Source organism: Balaenoptera physalus (genome assembly GCF_965194825.1).
Source record: "Balaenoptera physalus genome assembly, chromosome: 14".
Taxonomy (NCBI): Eukaryota; Metazoa; Chordata; class Mammalia; order Artiodactyla; family Balaenopteridae; genus Balaenoptera; species Balaenoptera physalus.
The window spans coordinates 70,922,560-70,949,791 of record NC_138893.1 but is presented as its reverse complement, the minus strand read 5'-3'; the positions used below and the strand labels follow the sequence as shown (position 1 = coordinate 70,949,791).

The following is a 27,232-nucleotide window of genomic DNA, read 5'->3' as shown; positions in this document are numbered from 1 at the left end:
TCTTGAATCATTTGGGAAGTCTTTTAAAAGTTCTCTTGCATAGGCTATACCCCAGATTAAATACAGCAGAATGTCTGTGAGTGGGGTAATTTGGTGATGTTTTCAAAGTTTCCCAAGTGATTCTAATATTAAGCCAGAATGGAGAACTTGAGATTAATAGGGTTTTCCCATTTCAATAGTTTGACATTTGGGGCCCGATCATTCTTTGCTGTGGGGTCCTATTCTGTGTATATTAGGACATTTAGCAGCATCTGTGCCCCCACCAAAGATGCTATAGCATCTCCTGCCCAGCTGTGACCACCAAAAATGTCTCTAGACATTTCCAAATGTCTTGGTGGGGGAGGGCAAAATCGCCCAGGTTGAGAATCATTAGGTTAGAACAACCTAAATTCTGTGGAACACTTGAAGATGAATTTGATGCTATCTTCTGGTAAATGTCTTATCAAAAAAAAGCAGTGGTAACCAGAAAGATTCACCAGGAGCATGACAAAGGTCCTTCAAAACATAAAGTTAACTTTTTTCTTAAATCATTAACAATTCCTTCCCTCCCTTCCTTCCCTCGTTAAATATTTATTGAACACCTACTAGGTGTTAGGAATTGTCCATGCCTACCAGCCAGATACCTCCAGGAGCATGCATATAGTACAAAACAAGAGTTACATTTATTAAGCTTGCTGTAGCAAGAGACTCCTTACCCTATTGGGTAATAAGGACTTAGGAGGAGCTAATAGGATTTGGGCTCATTTTAGGTGATTTTTTGGGAGGGTTCGAAGAAGTGGAGGTCAGTCTGTTCTGACTTGGGTGCTGTCAGAAAGGCAATTTGGTGTCTGTGTATGTTCAGAACTTTTTTCAGGAGGTAGGAGGAATGGGGCAGGGCTTGAGCTGTCAGTGGAGAAGGAGCAGTGGTCACTCACGTTAGCCAGGATGGAAAGTGTGATCGCATTAGTGGTTTCCCAGTGTCTTTGTTTTTAATCTGTTTAGGCATAATTACAGAGTGGACTAGTTTTGGTCCTCTTTCACAGAATATGTTGGCATTCTGTCTTGTTTCATAGAATAGGTTGTGTTCTGTGAAATAGATCATGTACCTTGAGGCTAAGAGGCTTGTCCTGTTGATATTTGGAATTTGCTTGCACCTAGCACAGGACTGGCATACAGAAAGCATGCAATAAACACTTGATGAATCACACTGAATTTATAGCCACAAGGAGTAACATGGACTGGCTGATGGTATTGTTTAGTGAATTGGTACATGGATGAACATCCAACCCTGTGGGACCAGCTAAACCAGATTCAGTCAGCAGGGAGGTTGGAAGTGGTATGATGCTGTGGGGATATGCCAAAATATGCCATGGAGAATGGCCAAGGGCCAAGTCTGACAGAGTTGACTTTCCAAGATGATTTCAGCAAGTCCGGTCAGAATCAGCAAGTGAAATTTAGTCGGGATAAACATAAAGATCTGTGTTTAGACGCGGGTGACAGTTGGGCAAGAACAAAATGGGCTTTGGTTGGGGATAACCTAGTGAAAGAGCTGTTCTCAAATGTTAGAGCCTTTGCTTTTATTTCCAAGGGAAGTCAAGTTCAACTGTGAAAGGTGGGGAGTGTGTTAACAGCTTGAATTGAGCAAAATGATTTGGGAGCAATCTGAGACATCTTATGTCTATAAATCAATCTGAATAGTGCAGTGAGTATACACTGTAGGAATCTGAGAAGAAGGGGTCAAGGTGGATTGGAGGGGTGGGGCACCTTTGTCAGGTGGGAGAAAAAGTCTCTGCCTACAAGGATGGGAAAGGGCAGAGAGAGCACAGTAGACCTCACTCTAGGTAGGCTTGACAGCTTGGAAAAACTTGGTTTGTTTTTATTTGAAAATCTTATTTAATTGGTAGGGATAAAAAGAATATTTCTGACATTATATAACCTCTCATTTAAAAAATATGTATTTATATACATATTCATGTATAATTTTGTAGTCGTTATAAAAATAATATAAACACATTTTGAAATAACTGAAAAATAAAGAAGATTACCTACATTCCTTCTACCTTACCATCATTTATAATTTCTTTCAGTTTTTATTCCTTTAATAAGATAGTTGTGACTTTATTGTATAAAACATTTTATATACTACTTAGTTAACACTATCATTTTAAAATGTTTTATCTACATGGGCTTTGAAACTATTATTTTTGAATTTCTGATAATCTGTTAACTATTTCTTTTATCGAAATTTTTGAGAAAATTGTAGGCTAACATTTAGTGGTAAGAAGAGAGAAATCTTGTGTACCTTTCATCCAGTTTACTCCAATGGTAATGAATATCTTGAAAACTATAGAATATCACAGCCAAGATATTGACATTGATACAGTCTGCTAATTTATTCAGATTTCCCCAGTTTTACTTGTACTCGTGTGTGTGTATTTAGTTCCATACAATTTATCACATTTGTATGTTCTTGCATCCACTGCTCCCACCAAGATACAGAACATTTCCATCACCACAAGGGTCCCTTTTGTTGTATTTTTATAACTACCACCACCACCCACCCACACCCCCTCCCAATCCCTGTCCCTAAACTTGGCAACCAGTAAGTTAAAATGTTGTCATTTAAAAGATGTTATATCTATGGAATCATACAGTATGTGATATTTAGGATTAGATTTTTATTCAGCATAATTCTCTGGAAATTTATCTTAGTTGTTGTATATGTCAGTAGTCCATCCCTTTTTTACTGCTGAATAGTATTCCATACTACTCAGATATGGATACATAACCATTCACCCATTGAAGGACATCTGAGGTGTTCCCAGTTTTGGGATGTTACAAATAAAGCTGCTATGTACATTTATGTACAGGTTTTTGTGTGAGCTTAAGTCTTCATTTCTCTGGGTTAAATGCCTAAGAGTCTAATTGCTGGGTCCTATGGTAAGTGCATGTTTAGTTTTATAAGAAACTGCCAAAATATTTTTCCATAGTGACTGTGCCATTTTACATTCCCACCAGCAATGGATGAGTGGTCCCGTTTCTCTGCATTTGGTGATGTCACTCTTTTTTAATTAGCCATTGTGATAGGTGTGTAGTGATGATATCTCTTGTTTTTAGTTTGCATTTCCTTAATGGCTAATGAGATTGAACATCCTCTCATGTGCTTATTTGCAACTTGTATATCCTCTTTAGTGATGTCTTATGCACGTGTTTCACTCATTTTCTAATTGGATTGTTTGTTTTTTACTGTTGAATTTTAAGAGTTTATCTAAATATTTTAGATACCCATCCTTTGTTAGGTATGTAATTTGTAAATAATTTCTCCTAATCTATAGCTTGCTTTTCATCCTCTTTCATATGGGATTTTGCAGAGCAAAAAAGTATTTAATTTTCTTGTGAGCAGTTACAGTTTCTGCATGTTCTTTGTTAGTGTATAGAATGCAATCGATCTTTGTGTGTTGATCATGTATCCTGTGACCTTGCTGAACTCAGGTATTAGTTCTAGGAAGTATCTTTTTTTTTGGTAGATTCTTTGGAATTTTCTACATGGACATGCCATCTGCAAATAGAGACAGTTTTATTTCTTCCTTTCCAGTCTGTAATTATTTTTAGTATGTAAAACTTAATTAAGGTACCAGTATTGGACATTTAAGTTCTTTGTGAAATGACTGGGAAAAAAAAGATGAACCTTTTAGTGGCACTTGATATTTCTTATCAAATTTGTTTCCAAAGGCACAGTGTCAGTTTTTTTACTCCCACCAGCATTTTATAAACTGTTTTGTGCACTGTTTCTCAGCTTTGAGAGTTATCTTTGTAATGTTTTTAGGTAAAATAAGTTTTCACTTTGAAAGAAGAAGAAGGTACATCATTTTATATTTTATGTGTTTGCTTGATTAATTCTGAGGTTAAACACCTCCCATCTACATCCCCCCCCCACCTTTTTATGTTAACAGATGTTGTACATTCAGGCTTTACCAGGACCATTCCTTTCAATGGATCCATCTTCATTTGTGGATATTTATGGATATATTGCTACCCCTCGAGTTTGGAAACAAAAGTCATTATTAATATGGCGTCTGGGCCCTGCATACCTCTTCGAAGAAGCCATCTCAATGGAAACTCTGGAAGTTATTAACAAACTTGGCCCAAGATACTGTGGTAACTTCCAAGCTGTGCATGCCCAAGGTATGGAGTGTTTTGATTTATAATGATCTTGCTGATACTAGTTTTTAAATGGACATTCAGTTATTTATAGCTTATTTATAAAGAATAAACTCAGCACAGGCAAGTCACTAGGGAAAACCTCTGTAATTGGATCATTACATATTTACAATCCAATAGAAAATGTCAGAAAAGGAAATGACAATCTCCTTTAGATTTCAGTTCCAACACACATAATGGAGGAAAGTGGGTGGGTAATACCATCAGCAAAGAAAGGGGGAAGTGAATGAGATAAATAAGTTACATTCCTTTTAATGAAGAAGCTTTTTAACTAAAGTATACTGTTGTCTTCAATTATTAAACAGGCAGACAAAACATCCACATTTTCATTATTGATTGTTGGCTGTTCAAGCAGGGAGCATAGCTCTCTGTGCTCCGTCAAGTCAAGGGGGTCAGCTTGCATCTGGGAAGAATGATAAATGAATCTATGTATGGAAGCCTTCGTGCGTGGTGAAGGGCGATTGAGTGCTGTGGAGTGTTTCTGTCTCCAGCCTCCATGTCTTCTTTGATCTTCATTTCCTCTGGCAAAGGGCACTGGCCAGAACAATGTGAAGAGGTCAGGTCCAGAGCCAAAGTTTCATCAACTCTGTATTCACACCATGCTTCTCAAGTACCACGTGGGGCTCTCCTTGACTCAGCGACCTGGGCACTCATGCCAAAGGATGTGTTTACCATGTACCTGCAGCTCATTGAAAACCTTAGGGCTTTTGGCCCAGCATTTTGGGAGCGAGGTTACATTCTCAATAGGTGTCTCAAGCTTTAGTAATTTCATACCTGGAATGCCTCTATTTTTATAGTAGGGTTAATATTGTGAGATTTCTCTACAGTTTTCTATGTGTCAGAAATCACAGGTAGGGGCAAAACATGTAATATATAACACACAATGTAACAACATATAGCAGCTACAAACATTCCTCAGTGATTACTTCACCATGTAGCAGTAGATACTTATTCTTCTGAGGATTAATTTCCTACTCAGTAAAGTGAGAATAGACATAACTGGAGATGTGTTATTTTAGGAGAGGACCCTTGTATGGAAGTGATGCCCCTGGTTGCAGAGGAAAGGGTTTCCTTTGGCCTTCATATAGCCAGCTCCTCCATCACCAGCGTTGCAGACATCAGAAACGCATACAATGAGGTGGACAGCCGCCTGATTGCCAAAGAGGTATGCCTTCTAACTTCACTTGCTGCTCCGTTTTGGAATCATGATCTCATGGCTTCCTTCAGCTTTCAGTGATTAAGTCAATACTAATTCACGTTTGTGCATGTGTAGACAGTTACACACAGGAGTGCTTCCCACTTCATTTGTTAAAATATTCCATGACGCCTGCCCATTCGCACCCCTCAAGACTAAACCTCTTATTTCTGAGAAGAAAGTAGGTGCTCTTCATTTTCCTTGGTAGAGCAAGAACAAATGGAATATTTAAAAAATCTCTGTGACACTGGGAACACTACTGAGCTTCCCTTTTCTGGGTGCTACTAACCCCCCAACATTGCAAAATATTCTTCGAATCACTGTGTTTATGCAAACAACAAATTTGCAAAACAGCAAGCAGACATGTTTATAGATGAAGATGCCATTAGACTTCTTATTTCCTAATTCCTGCATAAAGAGCTCTTTTGCTTACTGCTGATGAATTTGGGCTGATTTGTTTACGTTCTCTCCACCCTCACAGACAAAAGGCCCCTTCCCTTTACTGAGACGGCAGGATCAGGGGTTAAGTCCTGTTGAGCACCAAAGCTGTGCCTTACCAGCACAGAACCTTCTGCTGGAGGAGACCAGGGTCCCTGTCTTCCTGGCCGTCTGAGACCAGTGATGCCAGGGCTTGCAGAGCTGGATGACCCTAGATCGGGAAGGAGGCAGCTCTGGCCTTCACAGCACTGTTCCACCTCCAGTGTCCTCAGGTCCTTCCTGCTCTCATCAGCTCCTCACTGTGAGCATTTGTTTACACTAGTGAGCATGTGGGACACTGGTGGCACAGTTGTATAACCGAAGTTGCTCCCTTATGATTAAGCCAGAGCCTGGGAGGCAGGACAGGGGAACCTGAATTTTGGCTTCAGTCCCGCTGACGTTGGTTCAGTTATTATTCATTCACTGACTTACACTTACGGAGTGCCAGGCCTGGGGGTGCCTGCCCTCCAGGAGCTCATGAACAAGACCTCCTCCTTCCCAGGAAGGTTTCTTGGATTAATTGTTACCAATTTCTCTAGATGAACGTTTCATCCCGCAACAATGCCATGCCGGTGTTCTTGCTAAGAAATTGTGCTAGTCACCTCTCGGGTTCTCTTCGAACCATTGGAGCCGTGGCCGTGGGCCAATTAGGTATGAGCCTTTACTACTATTTGGGAAGAAGGGTTGTGGCTGTCATCGCTTGTGCAGCCTGGAATTCTGGAGCGGCAGGCAGAACTGAGAGGGCTGAGGAGCTGGAACAGTGAGGGCAAGAGTTGGGAGTTAATCTCACTAGAGAGTTAGCCTCCCTGCAGAGGTCAGTGCACTTTGCTGCATCTGACAACTGGTCGCGAACTCGCTACTAACCAGGCTGGCGTCTATGCACAATGGAGTGAGTACAGTGGGGCCTCTGAGCAGAGGCAATGGTTGTGGTGGTTTGGGTGAAAACAACAGCCAACGACTGTTGGTTGCCTTGCAGTCAGGCAAGAGCAAAGCCACGAACTGATGCAAGGGTCCAACGTTGCAGATCTAGAGGGCAGACAAGAGCCAGAAGTTGTCAGAGCAGCCAGCAAACAGGCTCAGAGGGCAGCTGGCTCATCCGGCACTCTGGACTGAGACGGAGGGTGGAGGTCTGAAATCCCCTGGGCTGTTTCAGCCTTCTGTGACCCAGAAAGGACTCAGCACAGGATTTCTCATTGACCTAAAACTTTCAAAGCCCCTGCTTTTCCTCCCAGCCTGTCCTGTGCACAGGCGCCCCTGCTGTGAGTAGATGATGTTCCTGACAGCTCTTGCATGGTGCCGGGGGAACTTCCACTGCAGTGAAGCTGTAGTATACTCAGGAACGCCCTTTGTCCCACACAGGGGTAAGAGTGTTCCACTCCAGCCCTGCTGCCAGCAGCCTGGACTTCATCGGTGGGCCCGCCATCCTCCTGGGCCTCATTTCCTTAGCAACGGATGACCACACCTTGTACGCGGCTGTGAAAGTCCTGCACTCGGTCCTGACCAGCAACGTCATGTGTGATCGCCTGATGCAGCTCATCTGTGGGTACCAGGTAATCCCACCCTCACATCTGAGTCTGCAGTGCCCCCCCTGCAAGGAGCTGGCATCCCCGAGGAACAGGGAGGAGGCTTGCTGGCCCAAGTGGACATTCCCACTAGCATGACTTTTGGAGAAGGGAAACTGAAGGTCCCTGGGTCCTGAGACCAGTGTCACCAGAGCAGAGGGCCAGGTGACAGCCAGCCAGAGAGGGGCTCTCATCAGGATGGGGATGCTCACCTTTCACTGATGAATTCAGGAATCATTCGTGGTCCCCCCACCTTGCATCTAGCATGATGGCTAAGAGCCTAGACCATAGAACTAGAATACTGCGTTTGAATTGAGCCTCTGCCTAACTTACTACTTAACCTTGCCTGAGTCCTGAGTTATTAACCCTCTCTGTCTCGGTTTCTCCACCTGCACGATATGATCTATCATATCTCCTGTATCGTGGGGTTGCAGTGAGGACTAGATGATTTAATACAAGTGACAGGCTTAGAATTATGTCTGGCCCAGAGTAAGTGCCCTAGAAATGTTGGCCATCTTTAGTTCTTAATCCCTCTGTGCTTCAGTTCTCCTCTGTGTAAAATGGGAATAATAGCAACACCTATTTTGTAGGATTGTGATAATTGAGTTAATATATGCTGAGTGCTTACACACGTGCCTGCTCAGAGTAACTGCCGTGTGTGGGCACTGTGATTGTTACTGCTATTTACTGTTCATAATGTCAGACGAGTTGTAGACACTGTCCTTCAGGAATGCCCTGCCTGGCTGGGAAGCAGCCAAGAAAGGACTCATGGAGGGCAGGAATAGGGTCAAAGCCTAGACAAGGTCACTGGGGCACAAAGGCTGCAGTTTCCTGCTGGGCCCAGTGGGCGCAGGGGGAGGGCCTCCCTGTCTCTTCGGCCTCTGAGTCGGGGTCTGAGAAGAAAGCTGTATGGGGTCACGTGAGGCACTCCCCCTCTCACCTGCACTGCTGCCGCAGCCAGACAGCAGCCCCTTCCTCCTGCCTCTCCCTCAGGGTCCACTGACACCAGTCACAGTTCTGCATTAGAGACCTGATGACCCCTCTGCCTCGTGCAAACCCTTCAGACACGTCCGCTCGTTGATACAATACCCAACTCCTAAAGGCCTTTCTAACTGGCTACCAACCTGCCCTTCCAGCCCCACCTCCCACCCGGCCAACGTTTCATACCCTACACTCCTGTGTCCTCAAATCCCCTGTGGTCACGGATCACTAAACACATAGTGTGACCCTGTGTTCCTGTGCCCACGGTTTCTTGATCATTTTTCCCAGGTACATTCCTTCTTGTTTTCCCAGTTCGAGCTCCAGTGGCAAGGGGGGCATCTCCCCTGACCGCTGCACTGCCCGTGTGGTCGTCTCTCGGCCTCTGTGGCACTGTGTGTATGCCCAGGTCTGACTGCTCTCACGCAGTGCTGTGACAATCACTCTGCTCATCTCCATCAGACTGTAATGGTCTGAAGCGCTGGGCTTTGCTTGTTCTTTGCCAGTGTATTACTGAGACCAGAAAGACTCAGTAAATATCTGGGGAATAAATGAATGGGTGTGGCCAGATTTATATCAAAATGCAAGTATTGAGGCTCCTGGTATATAACAGTTTTCTCTGATTATATTATTAAAGGCAGGAGTAGTGGGATTTGTCCCAGTTCAGCACATGGATGTCCGCTCTGGCTAGGAATTTTAATAATTACTGTGAGCGTTTCTAAAAAGGTCCAAAGCAGTTCCTGCTCCTAGAAGGATAAAATAAGGCGAATACCAAAATAATTTTAGTACAAATCAAATGCAACAAGTGTCCGAGATTCTCTTCCAGAGCTACCGCAGTCTCCATGACCCGGTGGTTACCCTCCATCTTCCCAGAACCCTGGAACTCCTAAGAGCTGGGCCCTGTTGTGTTCACCGTTGTCTCCTCGCTGCCCAGTGCAGGGCCTGGCACGTCATGAGTTCTCAGTGAGTGCTTGTCGCGTGAATGCAGGGCCTTGAGAGCGTTAATGTGCTCCAGAGCTGCCGAGGTGGCCGCATCACACTTGGTAGAGGAGTCACAAAGAGCTTCTTTAAAAAGAAAGGGGATCGGAGAAGGCCTAGAGGACTGGATTGGCTGAGTTTTTCAGAAAGAGATGGTAGAGGCAAAAAGTGGCCCTTGAATGGAATCTATTTACTCAACTCATATTGACTGAGCACCTCCTAAGAGCCAGGCACAGTGTCAGGCTAGGGATACAGATGAATAAATGGGTTTAGTCCCTCCCTCCGTGGAAATTGCTGTCTGACTCAGTCTGTTTAGGCTGCTATAAAAGATACCATAGATAGGGTGGCTTAAAAGCCACAGAAATTTATTTCTCAGAGTGCTATAGACTGAGAAATCCAAGACCATGGTGCTGGCAGATTCGGTATCTGGTGAGGACCTACTTCCTGTTTCATAGACAACCATCTTTCTGCTGTGTCCTCACATGGCAGAAAAGATGAAGGAGCTCTCAGGGGTCTATTTTATAAGGATACTAATCCCACTCACGAGAGCTCCATCCTTATGACCTAATCATCTCCCAAAGGCCCTGCCTCCTAATACCATCATACTGGCGATTAGGTTTCAATATATAAATTTTGAGGAGATACAGTCAGCCTACAACATTGTCTAATGAGGTAGAGAGAAAAATATTATCACGAGACAAGGACTCCCAAATAGTTTGAGTAAAGAACCCATCAGATTCAGAGATTCGTTGTACCTTTTCATGTGATGGCAGAAGAAAAAATTTTAAAACTCTTATGGCTTACAATAGAAATATTTCAAAAATTTATGTATTCAGGGAAAGAGGTAGTGGTAGAGAGGTGGGAAATGACAGGTTTGAGTAAAAAAACAAGATTTTTATTATTTTTTTTTGCCTTCCCTGACTACTCTTTATAAAACAGAACCCCCATCCTACCCCGTCTCTTTCTAGACACGTTTTCTTGCTTTGTTTCTTCCTAATGTGCATGCCCATTTGGCATGTTGTATATGTACTTGTTGCCATGTTTGTGGTCTGTTTTGCCCCTAGACACAAGCCCCATGAGGACAGGACTGGGTTTGCTTGTTCATTGTTGCATCCTAAGAGCACATGGTAGAGAGTAAGTGTTCAGTAATGATTTTTGGAATGAATCAGTGAATGAAAACACGGATCTTTAATTAACTGGCTGGCTCAGGAGTGGATTTAATCATTTTTTAGACTTTTACTCTGTATTCATCTGTTGGTTTGCTGATTGGAGAGCATAACCCTTCCTATCTGTTATTTCTATCAAACTTATTTATCATCCTCTTGTCAGACTAGGTGACATCCAGCCAAGTTTTATAAGATGGATTTTCATAACATGGTAAAGATGGAGGATGGTGTTCTAGATTAACATTATGAACACTTAAGGGATCCAAGATGGGTTCCTCGACATGGCTGGGAGGAAAGTACAATTGCAGGCAGGTGCACAGCCTAGATGGAGACGGAGGGAAGGGTCAGAGCCCCGCCACTCCAAGGAACATGGATCTTATCTCAGAGGTGATCAGTAACCATTCATAGGCTTAGAACAGGGAAGTGGAATGAATGATGCTTTAGAATGACATTTGACACCTGTGTGGAAGATGGTTTGAAGGGTCAAGATCGGAGACTGGATAGAATCCAACGTTATGTGAGACTGCATCCCAGATCTGGGGAGACTTGGAGTCTTTGTGAGCAGTCTTGGCACGTAACATATGAAAACAGCCAGTGCTGTGCACCCAGAGTGCTGCCAACAGGAAGGAATAAGACATTTGGGACATGCTAAGTCTGAAGTGACTGTGAGACATCAGAGGTAAAATATCAGGTGGGATACCCAGCTCTGGAGTTCAGAAGGGCATGCTTGGTGGGAGGTATAGATGTGAGAGTCATCCATATCATCATGATGGCATTTAATCTAAGGAAATTGATGAAACGGCCAAAGAAAAGGAGTAGTGAAAGGAGAGACGAGGACAAAGGAGGAAGCAATGAGGAACTAACCAGGCAGAGCTTGGAAATATGGTGAAAACCCAACAAGGGAGGTTGAGAGGGAAGAAGGAAGAGAAAACAAAGAAATGCTTTATCAAAGAATTTGAAAAATAAAGTGTTTTGAGGAGGTGGGCATAGTCAAACAATGCTAGATACTGATAAATAATGCAGCAAACTAAGGACAGAGAAGTCCCTGTTGGACTTGGCACCTGGGAGTCACTAGTGACCTTTCTAAGGCAGGTGGGCAGAAAGAGGCAGCAGCCAGCGGAATGGGGTTGAGAAGAGAATGTGAAGTGAGGATGTGGAGGCTGAGTGTGTTGATAGTGCTTTCTATTTTAAAAATTTTTTTTATCTTTGGCTGCGTTGGGTCCTCGTTGCTGTGCATGGGCTTTCGCTAGTTGCGGTGGGTGGGGGCTACTCTTAGTAGCAGTGCGAGGGCTTCTCATTGCGGTGACTTCTCTTGTTGCAGAGCACGAGCTCTAGGCACGCGAGCTTCAGTAGTTGCAGCACGCCACGAGGGCTCAGTAGTTGTGGCGCTCGGACTCTAGGGTGCGCAGGCTTCAGCAGTTGTGGCTTGCAGGCTTAGTTGCTCCACGGCCTGTGAGATCTTCCCAGACCAGGACTCGAACCCGTGTCCCCTGCATTGGTAGGCAGGTTCTTAACCACTGCACTGCCAGGGAAGTCCAATAGTGCTTTCAAGAAGATTACTACAAATAAGAGTAGAGAAATGGGGCCCAAACTAGAGGGATTAGGGTTCAAGGAAGATTATCTTTAAAAGGAGAACTACTAGGGCATATTTTTCAGGAAGAAAGTGGCAGAAGAGAGAAGGATGGATGAAGCTAGGAGAGAAGAGCTATCCCAAGGAGCAGGCGAGGGGTGGGTCCCAGAGGCCAGGTGAATAGAAACCCTGCTTGTGACAGGAAGGAATGCAGTGCAGGCATTTATGGATCAGATGGTGGGGAGATAAGAGTGTTCACGTCTGATGGGTTCTAAATTCTCAGCTGTGTACTGAGTCAGGTGGTGGAGGGGAGGGAGGCTGAAGGAGAGAGGAGAAGAGATGAGATCATCATCTTTAGGATGAGGAAAGCCAGCTTACTAAAAAAAGAGTTGGACTGCCAGGCCAAATTTGACATTTGACACTATTAATGTAAAGTGAAACCAGTCAGCCTGAGTGATTTTTCTCAAGCAGCTTTCAGCCATCCTAATTATGTCCTGGTGGGGGAGTGGGGATATGCTGAAGAAGTGACTGGAACAGTCTGAAAAGATATTATTTGCTGATTACAATTGTCTCAGTCAGTTTGGGCTGCTATAACAGAATACTATAGACTGGGTGGCTTACAAACAACAGAAATTAATTTTCTCGCAGTTCTGGAGACTGGGAAGTCCAAGATCAGGGTGCCAGCATGGTCAGGTTGAGTGAGGACCCTCTTGTTGATTGCAGATGGCCCACTTCTCATTGTATCCTCACATGGCAGAGCAGAGAGAGGAAGAAAGCTCCCTTGTGACTCTTATAAGGGCACTAATCCCATCTGTGAGGGCTCCACCCTCATGACCTCATCTAATGCTAATTATATCCCAAAAGACCTGTCTCCAAATACCATCATATTGGGGAATAGGGTTTCAACATATGAATTTGGGGAGGAACAAACATTCAGTCCATAACAACAAGTGAGACTTCCTAATGACACACTGGAACAGCGTGTCTGAGAGGACAGGGAGAAGGGTGGACTGTGTCAGATACAGGCGTAGGGAATTGAGCTGTGGATGAGCTGAGCTGAGAATCCAGATGAAGTTGATGAGAACCCAGATGCAAGTGGATGGCGGGTCAGCCTGACTTTTGTGTGACTGAGGTCAACAGAGACATGAGGCTAGGTGAGGTCCACCTTATTAGTCTCTGAGATGAGTGTGGGCCACTGGGATCCCAGTGCCTCCAACTCGGTATGGATGCTTACGTGTTGCCAGTTTCCCAGGGCCTGGCACAGCAGAATGGCACGTCTGTTGGCAGCAGCCTGAAGTGAAGCTGATGTAACTGGGTTCATGGGCAGGTGGTGGCTTCCTAGTGATATAGCAACATCTGTAGGATGGGTATGAATGTAGGATTCAGTAAAGGAAAATGAGAAAAATACTCAGAAATGTAGAAAGAAACCAGGAGAAGGTGGCATTCTGGAAATCTGTAAGATTCAGGAAGGAGCCGGGGGCCCACAGTGAGAGGTGAAGCCTCAAGTACAGAAAAGCAGACACTGGTGGGGAAGCAGCCACAGAAGTTGGTATATGTTTTCCTTCTGATAACAAGGGAATGGAAGAGGTAGCACCAGAGAGCGGAGCGTTTTCAGACTGGGGTGACCAAAGGTGCTGGTAGGAACAGGTGGGTGGGGGAGAAAGAGCGGTGACGATGCATTCACAAGGAAACTGCTTTGTGTTTTAACCTTTGCAGATAATGGCATTTCTCCTGAGGAAAAAGACCTCTTTCCTAAACCATCGCATTTTTCAGCTGATCCTGTCCATTGCCGGCACCGCAGAACTGGGCTTTGGGTCCTCTGCTATCACCAACATTGGTGTCTTCCAGCACATCCTCTGCAATTTCGAGGTAAACTGGAGACTGGTCACTAGCCCTAAAGGAACAGGTGTGTGATGGTACAGAAAGCCTGGAGCTTTCTCTAAACCCAGCAGGTCAGCTTTCTCGATGATTAAGATGGTAGTGAGAGAGAAAACTGACAAGGCTTTGGAGTTCCGAGGCCTTGGTTAATAATTAACTCCTACCACCAATGGGCTGTGTGGCCTCGGGCACGTCTCTTGACTTCTCTGAGTTTCAGTCTTCTCATGTGTGAAAGGGAGACCATCTCCTCTCCCTCACAGACTTGTGTGGGAGCCAAATCAGATAGTATCTGGAAAAGGATTTTAAAAGTGTAAGCTTCCATATATAAGAAGGATTTTAAAACATACCAGTTCCTTTGGATGGTGCTTTGCTGTTTATAAATGTTCCTTTAAAGGGATGAGTGAGAGATGCTGAGGGCACACGTGAGGCTGAGTGAGGAGTACTGCACAGACCTTTGGGTGGATAGATCCACTCACGAAGCATCGTTTACTGAGTGCCCACGAGGGTCGGGCACTGGTGTGCTCTGGAGACATGGTGATAACCAGGATGCAGCCCCTGCACGCAACGATGGGGCCCAGGACACGACAAAGGTGGTGCTACAATGTGCTGGGTGCCAGTGAGGGAGGCACAGGGCATGTGGGGAGTGGCAGGAGAGGACAGTCAGCTCAGCGGATCCGGGCTCTGGGGCTGAGTTTGACAGAATGTGTTCAGTGGGGGAATATTTCAGGTGGAGTGGGTGCTATTTGCTCACATGTGGGGATGAGAGCAACCATGGGCATTTGAGAGCAAGGGGCTTGGGGCACCTGTGGGGATGTTGTTGCAGGTAGAGGTGAGGCTGGAGGGGGAGGGAGAGAAGACAGCGGAGGATGGTAAGCTGCAGGGAGCACGCTTTAGCCGGTACACACTGCAGTCCATGGAAGTATTTTAAAAACTGTTTATTTTAATTAAAAAATAATATGTGCTTGTTATAGAATATTTAAAATTACAGAAAAATGGAAGAAAAACTCCTCTTTCTGAGACCCAGACAACTGTTGTTAACTTTGAATGCATCCCTTTTTTTGTACTTTCTATGCATAATATATGTATTTTTTAAAAATCATAGTCATGAGCATAGTGTAGGTATTATTTCTCCCAGCTTCTTTTATGAGCTAATCTTGATACCAGAACCAAAAAAGGACAGTATGGGAAATGAAAAAGTACAGGTCAATCTTACTCATAAATAAAAGCTACAAAAAACCTGAATGAAATATTATCTAATTGGACCAGGCCAGGATGAACACCCAGACCTGGATCTGCAGATAGGTGCAAGGCTTGTGGGGGAATCCAGCAAGGCCTGCGATACGGGCTTCCTGTGCACAGCGGGGAAGCAGATGCGCACAAATGGCTTTACCACCCTGGTAAACAAGACGGCATCCCTTGGCAGCACTGCTGCCCCTTCCAGAATGCTGCGGCCGTGCTCAGGCAGCTCGGCTCCACGACGTCGTTGCCATCGGCCCAGCCCAGGAATGACCCATGCAGGAACCCACCATGCTCCCACTGCCTGTTCCTGGAACCACCATGGGCACCACCCGTCCCCTCCCTGAATAAACTTACCCCTCAGCTGAGCCGGTGCTTTTCACACTGGGGTTAAGAAAATAGGCAACCAATAAAAACAAGCAAAAAGATGCTAAAAAAACACACTAAAACGAAATGAAATGAAATAAAATTTTTAAAAGATTGGGAGGAGAGAATTTCAAAAAGAAGAAGAGTTTCCCCAGTGTCTGCCTACATCAGGCGAAGTAAGGGCAGGGCTGTGTGGGTTGTGTTTGGAGGTCACTGATGGGCCCAGTGAAGAGTAAGTGGTGGGGTCAGACATGAGGTGAAGAGCGGGGAGGAGGCGGGAAGGAGACAGTGGGCTTTTGAAGAAGAAAGAGAGAAGAAAATAGAAGGAGGAGAGTTTCAGAACTTAGATAGGAGACTTGAGCAGTGAAAAAGGGGTGGTTAAAATACCAGTGTGAGAATCAAACTGACAGGACAAGTCCTTCAAGGAAAGGGAGGGTTTGGAGACCAGAGAGTGGGTTACAGGAGAAGGCGGGTGATCCTTGATGACGGGTGTGCAGCAGGGAGGGGCAGGAAGTTGAGAAGCTGGAAGGGGCAGGAAGTCGAAGTCATGCGTGTCTTAGGCTTGTGGTCTCAGAAAAGGCCGCCTCTTTCTGAGAGTGAGGTGGTCCCAGGGGTGGGGAGAGAACAGAATTTGATAGTCAAACAAATTTAAGCCAGGCATCTTAATGCAGTCTTTAGTACAGGGGTTATGTGACACAGGATGACAACCACAAGATTCAATTATGCATGTTTCCCAAAATTCAGACAGTTGGTATTATATAAAGTAATTTCTAAAAGAGCTAGGCAGCCTCAAATGTGCTGTGGCAACTTCTTATTGTTCTAAAGCTCTGGGAAAGGGTTCCTGTCTTACTTTCTCAGCTCTTCCAGCTCCCAGCACAGAGCCTGGTGTATCATTTGCTCATGATTGCCTTCATGAATGAATGAATGAGTTCCAAGTATGCAGAGCTCTTGGCACCCTCTTGAGTATGTTGGGATGCCATGTCTGGCTACCCCTACCTCCCTGGGAGCCACATCGATCCGCACCAGCTCTCTCAAATGGCAGCAGCCCCACCTCTGTGTGTACTGGGCAGTGGCTGTGCTTACAGGAGCTGGAAATCTGTCAGCCTGTTTCTGGCTTAAGAGTAATACACTTATCTTACTTTGGTTTACTTTGCATTCACTCTTTTAAAAAATGCAGTTGATCCTTATTAAGTGCCCACTACATGGCATGTGTGATGCTGGGCCCTGGGAATTGGGGAGGGACAGTCTCTGCCTTCCTGATAAACTTATGTCCACTGAGACTCTTCTGTTTTCCTCAGTAAGTAAAAGGATGGAGCCATGGCCACCTGCTTGGTTCAAGTGAGGTTGATTATTGACCCTCTGGGTCACTGTCTGCAGGAGATGCCTGTAGGGGAACACAGAGAGGAGGCAAGACAGTGGGCTTCATGGTCAGACTGACCAGGCTTTGAAGCCAGTCTCTGCCAATTAAAAACCGTGGGGCACCAGACAAGTTACTCAGTCTCTCTGAGCCTCACTGCTCTTATCTACTAAACGCAGATAATGATACCGTTTTAGGACTTCGTATGATGCTTCTTGCCTCGAGCAAATGGTATCATTTGTAAGCGTGAGCTCTTTTTGCTGCTGTATGAGTGCACTCTTACAATCCTACATCTGAACCTTATAGATTCTGGGCCTGAGGAAATGTCAGCATTTAGATGAGAAATAGTAGAGCTCTCTAAAGGGAAGTAGAAATGAGACATGAAGGCACACCATCACCTCTGCCCCGGAAGGATGGGGAGCAGCTGCATTTTGTTTACAATGAAGAAAGCAACCCGAGTGATAAAGTTCACTCTCAGAATCTCAGTGCATTTCACAGCTGCATGTCACTCACAATTCTGTTCACAGGAGATGGGAACATGGGCTGTGCTGCAGGTTCTATAGATAGGGGAACTGAAGAAACTGCATGCACAAGTTGCTACAGCATAAAACCTGAGAGGTGGGACTCAGCTTCTAATTCCAGTCCTATCACTTGCGGGTGGTGAGGTACCTGTCACTCAGTGGTCTGTCCTCAGCCTGACTTTTCACATCTCTGAATTGGGAGCACTGGTATTTGCCTTGTAGGATCCAATGAAAATGAGATGTTGTTTGGTGTGTGGACACACAGGTTGCAGGCCCAGGGTGGGACACACATAGGAGATGGTTAGTGCAGGTGTCCTTGGTTAGAATCTAGACCCACAGTGAAGCTCCAGAGAGCAGCAGAGATGGGGAAGATAGGAATGGTGTTTGCACTTGCCCCTGGGGGAGGTGCCCTCTACTTTCTAGCTGTCAGGAGAGCTAGTCTGATTCCAGAGCTGGTAAGCTGTGTTAGTGATTCCGAGCCAAAGGAGACCACACCCAGCACTGTACCTGCTCACGCTGCCTGGAAGCCTTCTCTCCACACACCTTGGTTTCACTGTGTTTGTTCTGTCTTCCAGCTCTGGATGAATGCTGCGGACAACTTGGAGCTCTCCCTCTTTTCCCATCTTGTGGAAATCCTTCAGTCACCAAGGTAAGCTGGGCTTTGGCAGCCTGGGGGTACAGTCACAGGCTTCATGCCAAGAACAGGGACTGAGAGGACAGGACAGCTGGTGGTTCAGCAACCACGGCCTTCTCCCCGCCCAGAGCACTGGGTCCCCAGGTGGTAGCATGTCTGTCTTAGTCTACACAGCTGCTGTAATGAAAGTACCATAGACTGGATGGCTTACAAATCACAGAAATTTATTTCTCACGGTTCTGAAGGCTGGAAGTCTAAGGTCAAGGCTCTGGCAGATTCAGTGTCTGGTGGGGACCTACTTCCTGGTTCGTAGTTGGCTGTCTTCTCACTACAACCTCACATGGCAGAAGGGGTGAGGGAACTCTCTGGGGTCTCTTTTATAAGGGTGCTAATCCCATTCATGAGGGCTCCACTCTCATAACCTAAGCATCTCTCAAAAGCCCCACCTCCAAATACCATCACACTGAGTGTCACTTTTTGAATTAGTCAGGGCTCTTTTGGTTGCAAGTGGCAGAAATACAACTCAAACCAACTTAAGGAAGGAAGAAAGGGAGGGAAAAAAGGAAGGTGGAGAAAGAGGAAATTTATTGGCTCATACAATTGACTGAGGCAGATCTTCACATGTTGTCTGGATGATGCTCATATACTTTATCTGAGATCTGTCCCTGGTCTCATCTATGCCTTCTTCTGTGCTAACTTCATTCTGGCTGGACATCCTCACAGCATGTTTTCTGCTCAGCACTGTCGGCAGACAGGGCTTCTTTTTAACTCTATAGTCCTCTCAATAAGACAGAGTCTCACGGGGCCATCTTGGGTCATGTGGCCAGGCAGCATGACTTCCCCTCTGGAGCAGGTGGAGGGGAGTTAGAAAGAGCTAATTCCCAAGGAAAACCAGGGATTGTGGTCAGAATATGGGAGAAGGGAGGCAGGGGTGCCAACCTATCAGTCCACCTCCTTCCTTACAAATAAGGCTGTTCACACACACCCCCACCCACCTCCTCACATGTCAGCTGTTCTAGAGATCATTAGGACCTCAGTGGTTTGAATGTATTTGCAACCATCTTTTCACGCAGCCATTCATGATGGACTATCTATTATAAACCCACTCCATTCCACACCAGTTCTTAGTGCTAGAAGTTCAGAGAAGGACAAGACATAGCCCTGTGGTGAAGGAATACAGAAAAGCAGGCTACTCAGTGCTGTGATTAGAAAGAGCACAAAGGACAGTGGGGACTTATAGGTGATGAATGCACATCTTCCCATTGAGCCCATGAGAGCAAGTCACACGCAGAACTGGGCTGGTTCTGCCTCTTTTGTGTATCAGAGATGTGGCACTCGGCAGAATTCAACACAGTAGTACTGAAAAGACAGTTCAAGAAGGAGCAATCCACCCAAATTCATTCTCCTCCGCCTTTACTTTCTTTCTCACTTTCCACTTTCTTTCTGTACCTATTGTTTTCTAAGAGACGGACACTCACCCTGGAAGCTGTTTTCTTTGGGGGAGTAGAATTTACTGGAAATTGTATTTGCGATTATCCTAAGGAGGGAGTGCGGAGGCTTGAATTCTGTCTCTCTCCCCCTTTGACTCTCAGCGGCGTGTTCATCCACTTTGTGGTTTGGGGTGGGCAGGAAGACGCACACCCAGATGGGCTCGCGGAGGCCCGCGCTCCGGCTATTGGGAAGTGCTCCGCGGTCACACTCCAGTCTGCTCTCTTTGTTCTGAGTTTTCTGAGACCAGCATTAGTTTTCCCTGAGGCTTGGAATTTAAAAGTCAATAACTGGGGTTGTCTTTGAAGGCAGTTTTCAGGGGTGGGGGGGTGAGGGGGTGAGGGGGTGGAGGGGTGGAAGGGCACCGGGAGACTCATCCCCAAGCGACTCTGGCACTGGGCAGACACATATTCGATGGGTGTCTGACAGCGTTTTGGCAAGTTGCCAAGAGCGCATCGGAGTCAGAGGGCCACGGAGCAAGCCCAGCCGGTGGAACCTTTTTAGCAGAAACACAGCAAATTTGGTTCGTTCCAGTAAAAGCTTTTACTGCCTCTCTCTTGGGCTCGCCAGGGAAGGACCCCGGAACGCTGAAGTTGCTCACCAGGCGCGGCTTATTCCCAAGCTCGTCTTCCTCTTCAACGAGCCAGGCCTCGCCCCCTCCAAGATACCCACCATCATTGCCATCCTGGGCTGTCAGCTGAGGGGCCACTTCAGCCTCCAGGACTTGCGCAGGTACTGCGCCAACTCCCTGGGGGAAGGGCTGAGGCTCGGGGCTGTTTAATGAGGGAACATAGGCGCCAGCTCTCCCCTGACCATGCTCAGCCCAGCAATACCGCCCCTTCAATGCAGCAGCAGGTTCTATTTCCTTGGAACCTCCTAGGAGTTTCTCTGTTCAGGGCGGAGAGCTGAAAAAAGGGGTGGGTCTGCTAGACTCCCCAGCAGGGCTGTGTGTTCACTGCTCCCTGGTGCTCGGACATACCTCCTGTGCCAAGAACTCCAGAAATTCCGTGAGCACAGGCATCCTCATCAACCAACGACCCAACCTGCCTGCCTTTTGCAGACTTCCCAAAGGATAGTCCCCGCTGGCAGGACATTTCACCTCTTCTGTCCTCATCACTGTTTGTTCTGTTGAGCTGGCAGAGCCAGAGTTAGCTGCTCTGATGAATCCTGACAGATCTGAGAAGTCTTTGGAAGTACCACATTGATCACAGAATAACGCGATTCCCCTCAAACCCTCCCTTGAAGCCGCATTTAGGTGGATCACTGTAGAAAACCTTCACGTGTGTTTAGGAGACAGGGGCTGAGCCCAGATTTGAGCGTGTCCTTCTCTTTCTGTCTTAAGAATCGGGCTGTTTGTTGTGTACACCCTCAAGCCTTCATCGGTGAACGAGAGGCAGATCTGCGTGGACGGAGCCCCGGACCCCTCCGTGCCCGGTGAGAAGACCTTTCCCAGATGCCAGCCTGAAGGCAGCAGGACAAGCCCCCGTGACGGCCCTGAGAGGAACATGCTGTGGGGCCATTGTGCATGAAAGGCTGAGGGAGAGGAGGGGGAAGGCACCCACAGCCGAGCTGTTTTTCCCACACAGTGGCTTATGAGGTCACAGCTCTATGATTATGGTCACGAATAAACGCAAATTGTATGTGCTTCCTTCACAACCTGGAATGGCTTCCAAGGCCTCCAGGATAACACTCAGTTCCCTGTAGACCAGCAGGTGGGAGCCTTCATCCCCCAGCCCTTGCCTTGCTCCCCTGATGAGCCCCAGCTTCAACACTCTGAAGCATGTACACGTCCTAATGTGTGTCGGTCCACCCGTCCATCCATGCTCTGCAGGTGCTGTTTGCTCTGCAGGAGTGCCTCCCTTGCCCCGCTCCCACCCCATCTCACCCCGCTAGACCAGCCGTTCCCAGTCCCACAAGCCAGGTTAAGTCATTTCTTCTGTGTGTCTAGAGCCCTTGCGCTTAATATCATGCAAAGGTCTGTGATTTGTTTCTTTGAGTCTCTCTCTCCCTAACCAGACTCAGAACAGCAGGTACATCGTGTTCCAAATTCCCTCTGCTAGGGCAAATGTGAGGGGGACAACTACTGACTGCTTTGCCCTGGGCCCTCTGGATCTGCTGTGTCCAAGATGGGAGCCTCTAGCTGCACATGGCCACTTAAATTTAAATTCTAATTAATCGAAATGAAATGCAATTAAAAATTCAGTTCCTCAGTCACACTAGCCTTGTCCCAAGTGCTTGATAACCACGTGAGGCTAGTGGTTACTGCATTGTACAGGACAGATAGAGAACACTTTTACTGCAAAAAATTCTCTTAGATAGTGTTACTCAATCCAGATAAATTATCTCTTATCCTTAGATCAAGCCTGAAAAGTAGGAATTACTATTCCCATTTTACAGATGAGAAAACGGAGGCTCAGAGAGATTAGGACCTTAGTGAGAGATGGGGCCAGAATCCAAATAGAGGGGACTCTGACTCCGGTTCTCCAAGCTGCCTCATCAGTTCTATTTCTACAGCATGGTGGGTGTGCCCCAAATTGGTGGTAAAATAACTGGCTAACCAAAGGGAAGAATGAATGGATAATGAGACAACAGTGTACTGTTTTGTCAACCCTTCTTCTCATAGGGACTCCACGCTAAAACTTTATCTCACTAAACATCTTCTATTAAGACAATATTTACATGGCCTTCAGGGTTATAATAACACTTCAGAAGTAAAAGTTTCTTCTTCTGTTGGATCCATATACCTCTTGCTACAATTCAAGCTCTATTTTTAGTGCAACATAGACATGCCAAAGGTCTAGCCTAGAAACAAATTGAGAGCAGGAATTCAGATCAAGGATCATAATCTTCACTTCTTTGCCCCCAGTGCCTTGCATAATGCCCAGCATGTAGTAGGTGCTCAGGAGATGTTGCAGCCTATGATAATTTTAAAAATTCCTCTACTGGAAGGAGAATTTGACCTTATCATTTTTAGGATTTTTTTTTTTTTTTTAGTCGGGAGTGGGGAATGGGGAGCATCAAAAACATCTCTAGTTAAAGGGAACTTTAGGAACATTTCCTGAAATTCTTTTTAAGCATTGCATGGAAATCTAGAACTGAAAGCCAAAATTTCAAGTCCCATCCATGTCTCAACTCCTGGGAGAACTAAGCATTTGGTGAATACGATTGCTTACTGCAGCAAATATTGTCTCTTTACATCCGTTTTTTCTCAAATCTGAATTTTCTTTTTTGTAGCTGGAAGTCAAACATCTGGAAAGACAATCTGGCTCAGAAACCAGTTGCTGGAGATGCTGCTCAGTGTAATATCTTCTTCCCGACTTCATCTGTCCTCTGAGTAAGTAGCTCCAGAAAGAGTGATTTGGCATGAGGCTGCTTCATACAGGGTGCATATTAAAACCTTTTCTTAATGAAGAGTTTAGCATCTCTGAGTTGGTTTTCTGCAATGTGTTTTCTGCACTAGTCAGAAAGAAAATTATATTTTCTCCACCCAATAAAGCAGACCTTGCCCTAAGATATTCTGATGCAGATGTTAAATGGGCACGAGTAACTCAAAACAGATTTGGTGTAATTACAATAAACGCTTTTTGTCACCATTGCTATAGTGTCATTGTTATTGTTTTGGCGGTTGTGATAATTACCGATTTTGATGTCCTATACTTGGCAGACAATAGAATGGAGAAATGGTTAGCCTAAATAACATCTATCAAGGAAGAGGCTTGCCAAATTCTTCTGCTATTTACTGTTATTTAGTTATTTTTCCAAGTTGGGAAAAGAAGTATCTGCCTTCAGATAACTTTCAAAAACAACGTGTAATCATAAAATTCCATTAACTCTCTCCGACTGCCTGCTTTATCTCAGCTCTAGAGTCATTAATTCAAGAACTATTTGTTGAGTACCTCCTGTGTGCCAGACATCGTTCCTCCCTCCGAGAATGCAGTGCTGAGTAAGACAGTCCGGATCCTTACTCTCACTGAGTTGACATTTTAGTGTGTACGTGTGTTTGGGGCAGGGAAGAATCAGGGTGGGGAGTTACCCCTCAGTAAAACAGCCTTTCAAATAGTGCTTAAAAAGTCTTTACGTGTCTGGAATCAAAGCATGGTAGAACTGGAAGATGCCTTGGAGATGAGCTAGTCCCTTCCTTTTCACTTTTTTGAAAAGGAATGTAGTGTAGTGCTTAAGCACCTGGGCTCTGACAGCTAGACCTCCTGGGTTCAAATCCCAGCTCTGCCCCCCAGGGACCTCGGGGAGGTTACCTAAGCCTCCCCTCTATGCCTCCCTTCTACTCATCTTTATGAGGATTAAGATAGTAGCTGCCATAGATGGAAATTAATATGTGGATAGCTCTGAGCATGGTGCCTGGGATACTGTAAGTACTCCATCAGCTAACCACTATCACCATCACCACCACCATTCTCATTACCATCATCCTCACTACCGCCACCATCCTCCTCCTCATCATCATCATAATGAAGGAAGATGACCAGAGCTCATCAAGAGCTCTGCCTAAGTCATCCAATTAGCAAACAGAGGCATGGCTAGAAGAGAAGATGGTCTCTTGACTCGTAGTTCCAGTGGCCACGCCCTCACCATGCCTCGTCTGGCAGCTCGTGCTGAGAACACTGCCCAGCCAGGATGGGTCCTTCCCTGGCTCTCACGAGGCTGAGTCCTTTGCTGAACCATTGCCCCTGAGGATTGGCTTCCCATCTCCCTGCCCTCCCTTTCCCTCTAGCAAGTCTGTATTCTCTAGACTCATCATTTTAAAATTCTTTTTTGAAAGTGACAGTTAAACATGTATTTTTTTGTCTAAGCCAATAAAGGTGCATAAATATTGGACTATTCCATTTAGATTAGTTTTGAACAGTGTGTTTAAAAAGGGAGTTCAGTAACCATTATGTGTTTTATGTGACTGCATTGATGTAATTAGATGGGTGGCCATTCAGACACTGTGTAGGCATTAATATTAGTGAGTAGGGCTATCAGAGGGTCTGCATATTTTTACATCTATTGGTACATAGTTTCCAGTTGCTTTCAAAAGCTTTGGCCAACTTACACTTCAGCCATTAATAGGCAAATTCATCTATTTCACAGCAACCTTGCCAGCATTTTATTTTACCGATCTTTTAAAATGTAGCATGTACTTTGCTAAATGATATCCAGATATTAAACTTAACTTGCCTTTTCTAGGTGACTAGTGAAGCTGAACGTTATTTGAATTTTCTGGACATGTCATTTGCTTATGGGCTAAAAGGTAATTTATAGCATTTATTGACCCCCTTCCCCCCGCAGGACAAAGGAAGAGATGTTTCTGAACCTGGGGCCCGATTGGTTCCTGCTCTTCGTGCAGGGCCATGTGCACCCCAGCACCGTGGTGCTGGGATTGAAGCTGCTGCTGCACTTTTTGTCAAACCCCTCCCTCCGCGGGCGATTTAAAGATGGCCTGTCTGCGGGGTCCTGGGTGGAATGCAGCTCCGAGGGCGTGGACATCATGATGGGTGAGTGTGTGGTCATCTCCAGGAAGCAGGGTGCCCCCTGTGGTCTGTGAGTGAGGACCTGCCAGAACTTGCTTGGGGCTTTCACAGCTCCGTGCTGTAGGATCACCTTGACCCTGACCCCTTCCCTCCCATCAGCCCCCGCCCCCTCTGACTTTCTTTTTAGGATCCCACCGTGGCCTCACTGCTCTTCAGATGCTGGGGATTTCTTCCCATTCCTCAAAGCCTCCTTAGCTCTTTCCCTCTTCCTAGGATGCTTCCTCAGCCCTCAGTACCAGCATGGCTCTCCTGGTTGATGTGGATTCATCCTTCAGCTCTTGATTCAAATGTTACTTCCTCTAGGAGAGGAGAGTCCCGTATGGATTCGGGCACCTCTGTTATACTCTATTTTTTTTTACAGCGCTTATCATCATTTATACATATTTATTTAGGTATTTAATTCTGTGAAGTCTGTCCCTCCCACCACATTGTAAGTAGTTGATAAAGGCCTGGGGTTCTGTATATTTTGTCAAAACACTATGTTCTTATTGCCTAATACAAAGAGGTCTTATTGCCTCTAAGGTGGTAGGCACCAAATAAGCATCTGGTTTTGAACGAATAAATGAGCATGTCAGGAATAGGAAAAATTCTTGAGCACTTTCTTGTGCTCCAGTATGTATGACATATATTTCCATCTGGCATCTCTGTGGGATGGGTGGGTGGTAGGGGATTCCTTTCTGCGCCCAATTCTCACCTTGACCAGAAGCAACAGCAATTTTTCTCAATTGGATTTTGTGCCCCTCCCCCTCATAATAGATAACCTGAAGAGCCACCCTCCCACGCCTGACCAGAGCCCCTGCCTGCTTCCTGGGTTCCGAGTCTTGAGTGACTTTCTGGCCCACCATGTTCATATTCCGGAAGTCTACCTCATCGTGTCCACCTTCTTACTACAAACACCACTTACAGAGCTGATGGACGGGCCCAAAGTAGGTTCTTGGGGTTCCTGGGATGGAGTGACACACTTGGCTTTCTGATTCTGTATGACCAAGGCAGGTCCCTAAGACTCCCCTCCCCTTCCTCCATGTCTTCCAGCTTTGGTCCTGACCCACTTCCTTCCCTAGCAGTCCCACCCCTGGCTAGCTTTTCAGATACCCTTCACTTCCTCAGCCTCTGCCTCCCATGTCCCTCACAGCAGGTCTCTGTTTTTATCGGTTCCTCTTTTAAGTCTTTCTCCTTCTGCGCACAGCTAGAGAAATCACACAATGGCGGCGGCAACACAGGGAGGTGAATTGCTCCCATAACAGACATAGAGCCTCAGTTTATGTCCTCCAAAGAAACATGTCCCTTTACCTTAGTAATGCCCCTGCTACTCCCCTGCATTCTAGCGTGACCCTTATATGCCCCGAGCCTTCTGGCCCACAGACGCCCTTTGCTCAGATGACTTACGTACGTCATGGTAGGAGTAGAGGCCCCCATGAAGGAGGCGTTGCCTCAGGACCCCACCCTCCCCCACTTGTATATTCCATGACCCTCTTTATCACCTTCTCTCCACTGTTGCTGGAAGGGCAGCTTTTCAGGGCTGGTCTGGATTCCTTCCAGTCCTTTCCCCAAGTGACCTCACCCCTTATTATCCCTTCTTCTATATTTTCGGCATCTCTTTCTGCTGACTCTTTCCTCATAGACCATAAGTATGATAAATTATGTCCCACCTAAAACCAGAAGCTGCGCCCTTGACTCACACTCTTGACCAGCTCCTGTCCTGTTTCAGCCCAGCTTCCTTTCTCGCTGGCCCTTTGTGCTGTGATCCTCCTGAGTCACCTCCCCAGTAAGACCAGCTGCTTTGTCCTTGCCTGCTGTGGGCCTTTAATGAGCCCTTTCTCCCGCCATCACCTGCCTGGAAAGGTGTCTTCCCTCAGTTCTCAGCTCAGATGCCACCTCCTGCTTACACTCCCTAGACAACAGGAACCATTCCTCTTTGGGCCTCATCATGCATCCACCTTTGCCTTATATGGCACCAGCACATTTACATCTGCTTCTCCCCTTAGATACTGAGCACCTCAAAAATAGACCCCGCCCCTTACTCACCTTCCTGGGCACCTGACAGACAGACTCAGAAATTGTTTTTTGGTCTTGATAGAGTTGAGTTAAACTGCACTGA

At 45.9% G+C, this 27,232-nt stretch overlaps 1 protein-coding gene across 1 annotated transcript in view; it reads left to right on the top strand.

Annotated features, from left to right (window-relative positions):
- WDFY4 (WDFY family member 4) overlaps positions 1-27,232 on the top strand; it is a 277,765-nt gene that overhangs the window by 91,991 nt on the left and 158,542 nt on the right. The window contains exons 20-30 of the mRNA XM_082425453.1: positions 3,933-4,164; positions 5,220-5,365; positions 6,412-6,523; positions 7,232-7,422; positions 13,843-13,995; positions 18,060-18,133; positions 20,177-20,338; positions 20,949-21,040; positions 22,841-22,940; positions 24,893-25,098; positions 25,891-26,060. Of these exons, the coding sequence (XP_082281579.1) occupies positions 3,933-4,164; positions 5,220-5,365; positions 6,412-6,523; positions 7,232-7,422; positions 13,843-13,995; positions 18,060-18,133; positions 20,177-20,338; positions 20,949-21,040; positions 22,841-22,940; positions 24,893-25,098; positions 25,891-26,060 (1,638 nt within the window). The remainder of the gene's footprint in view (positions 1-3,932; positions 4,165-5,219; positions 5,366-6,411; positions 6,524-7,231; positions 7,423-13,842; positions 13,996-18,059; positions 18,134-20,176; positions 20,339-20,948; positions 21,041-22,840; positions 22,941-24,892; positions 25,099-25,890; positions 26,061-27,232) is intronic.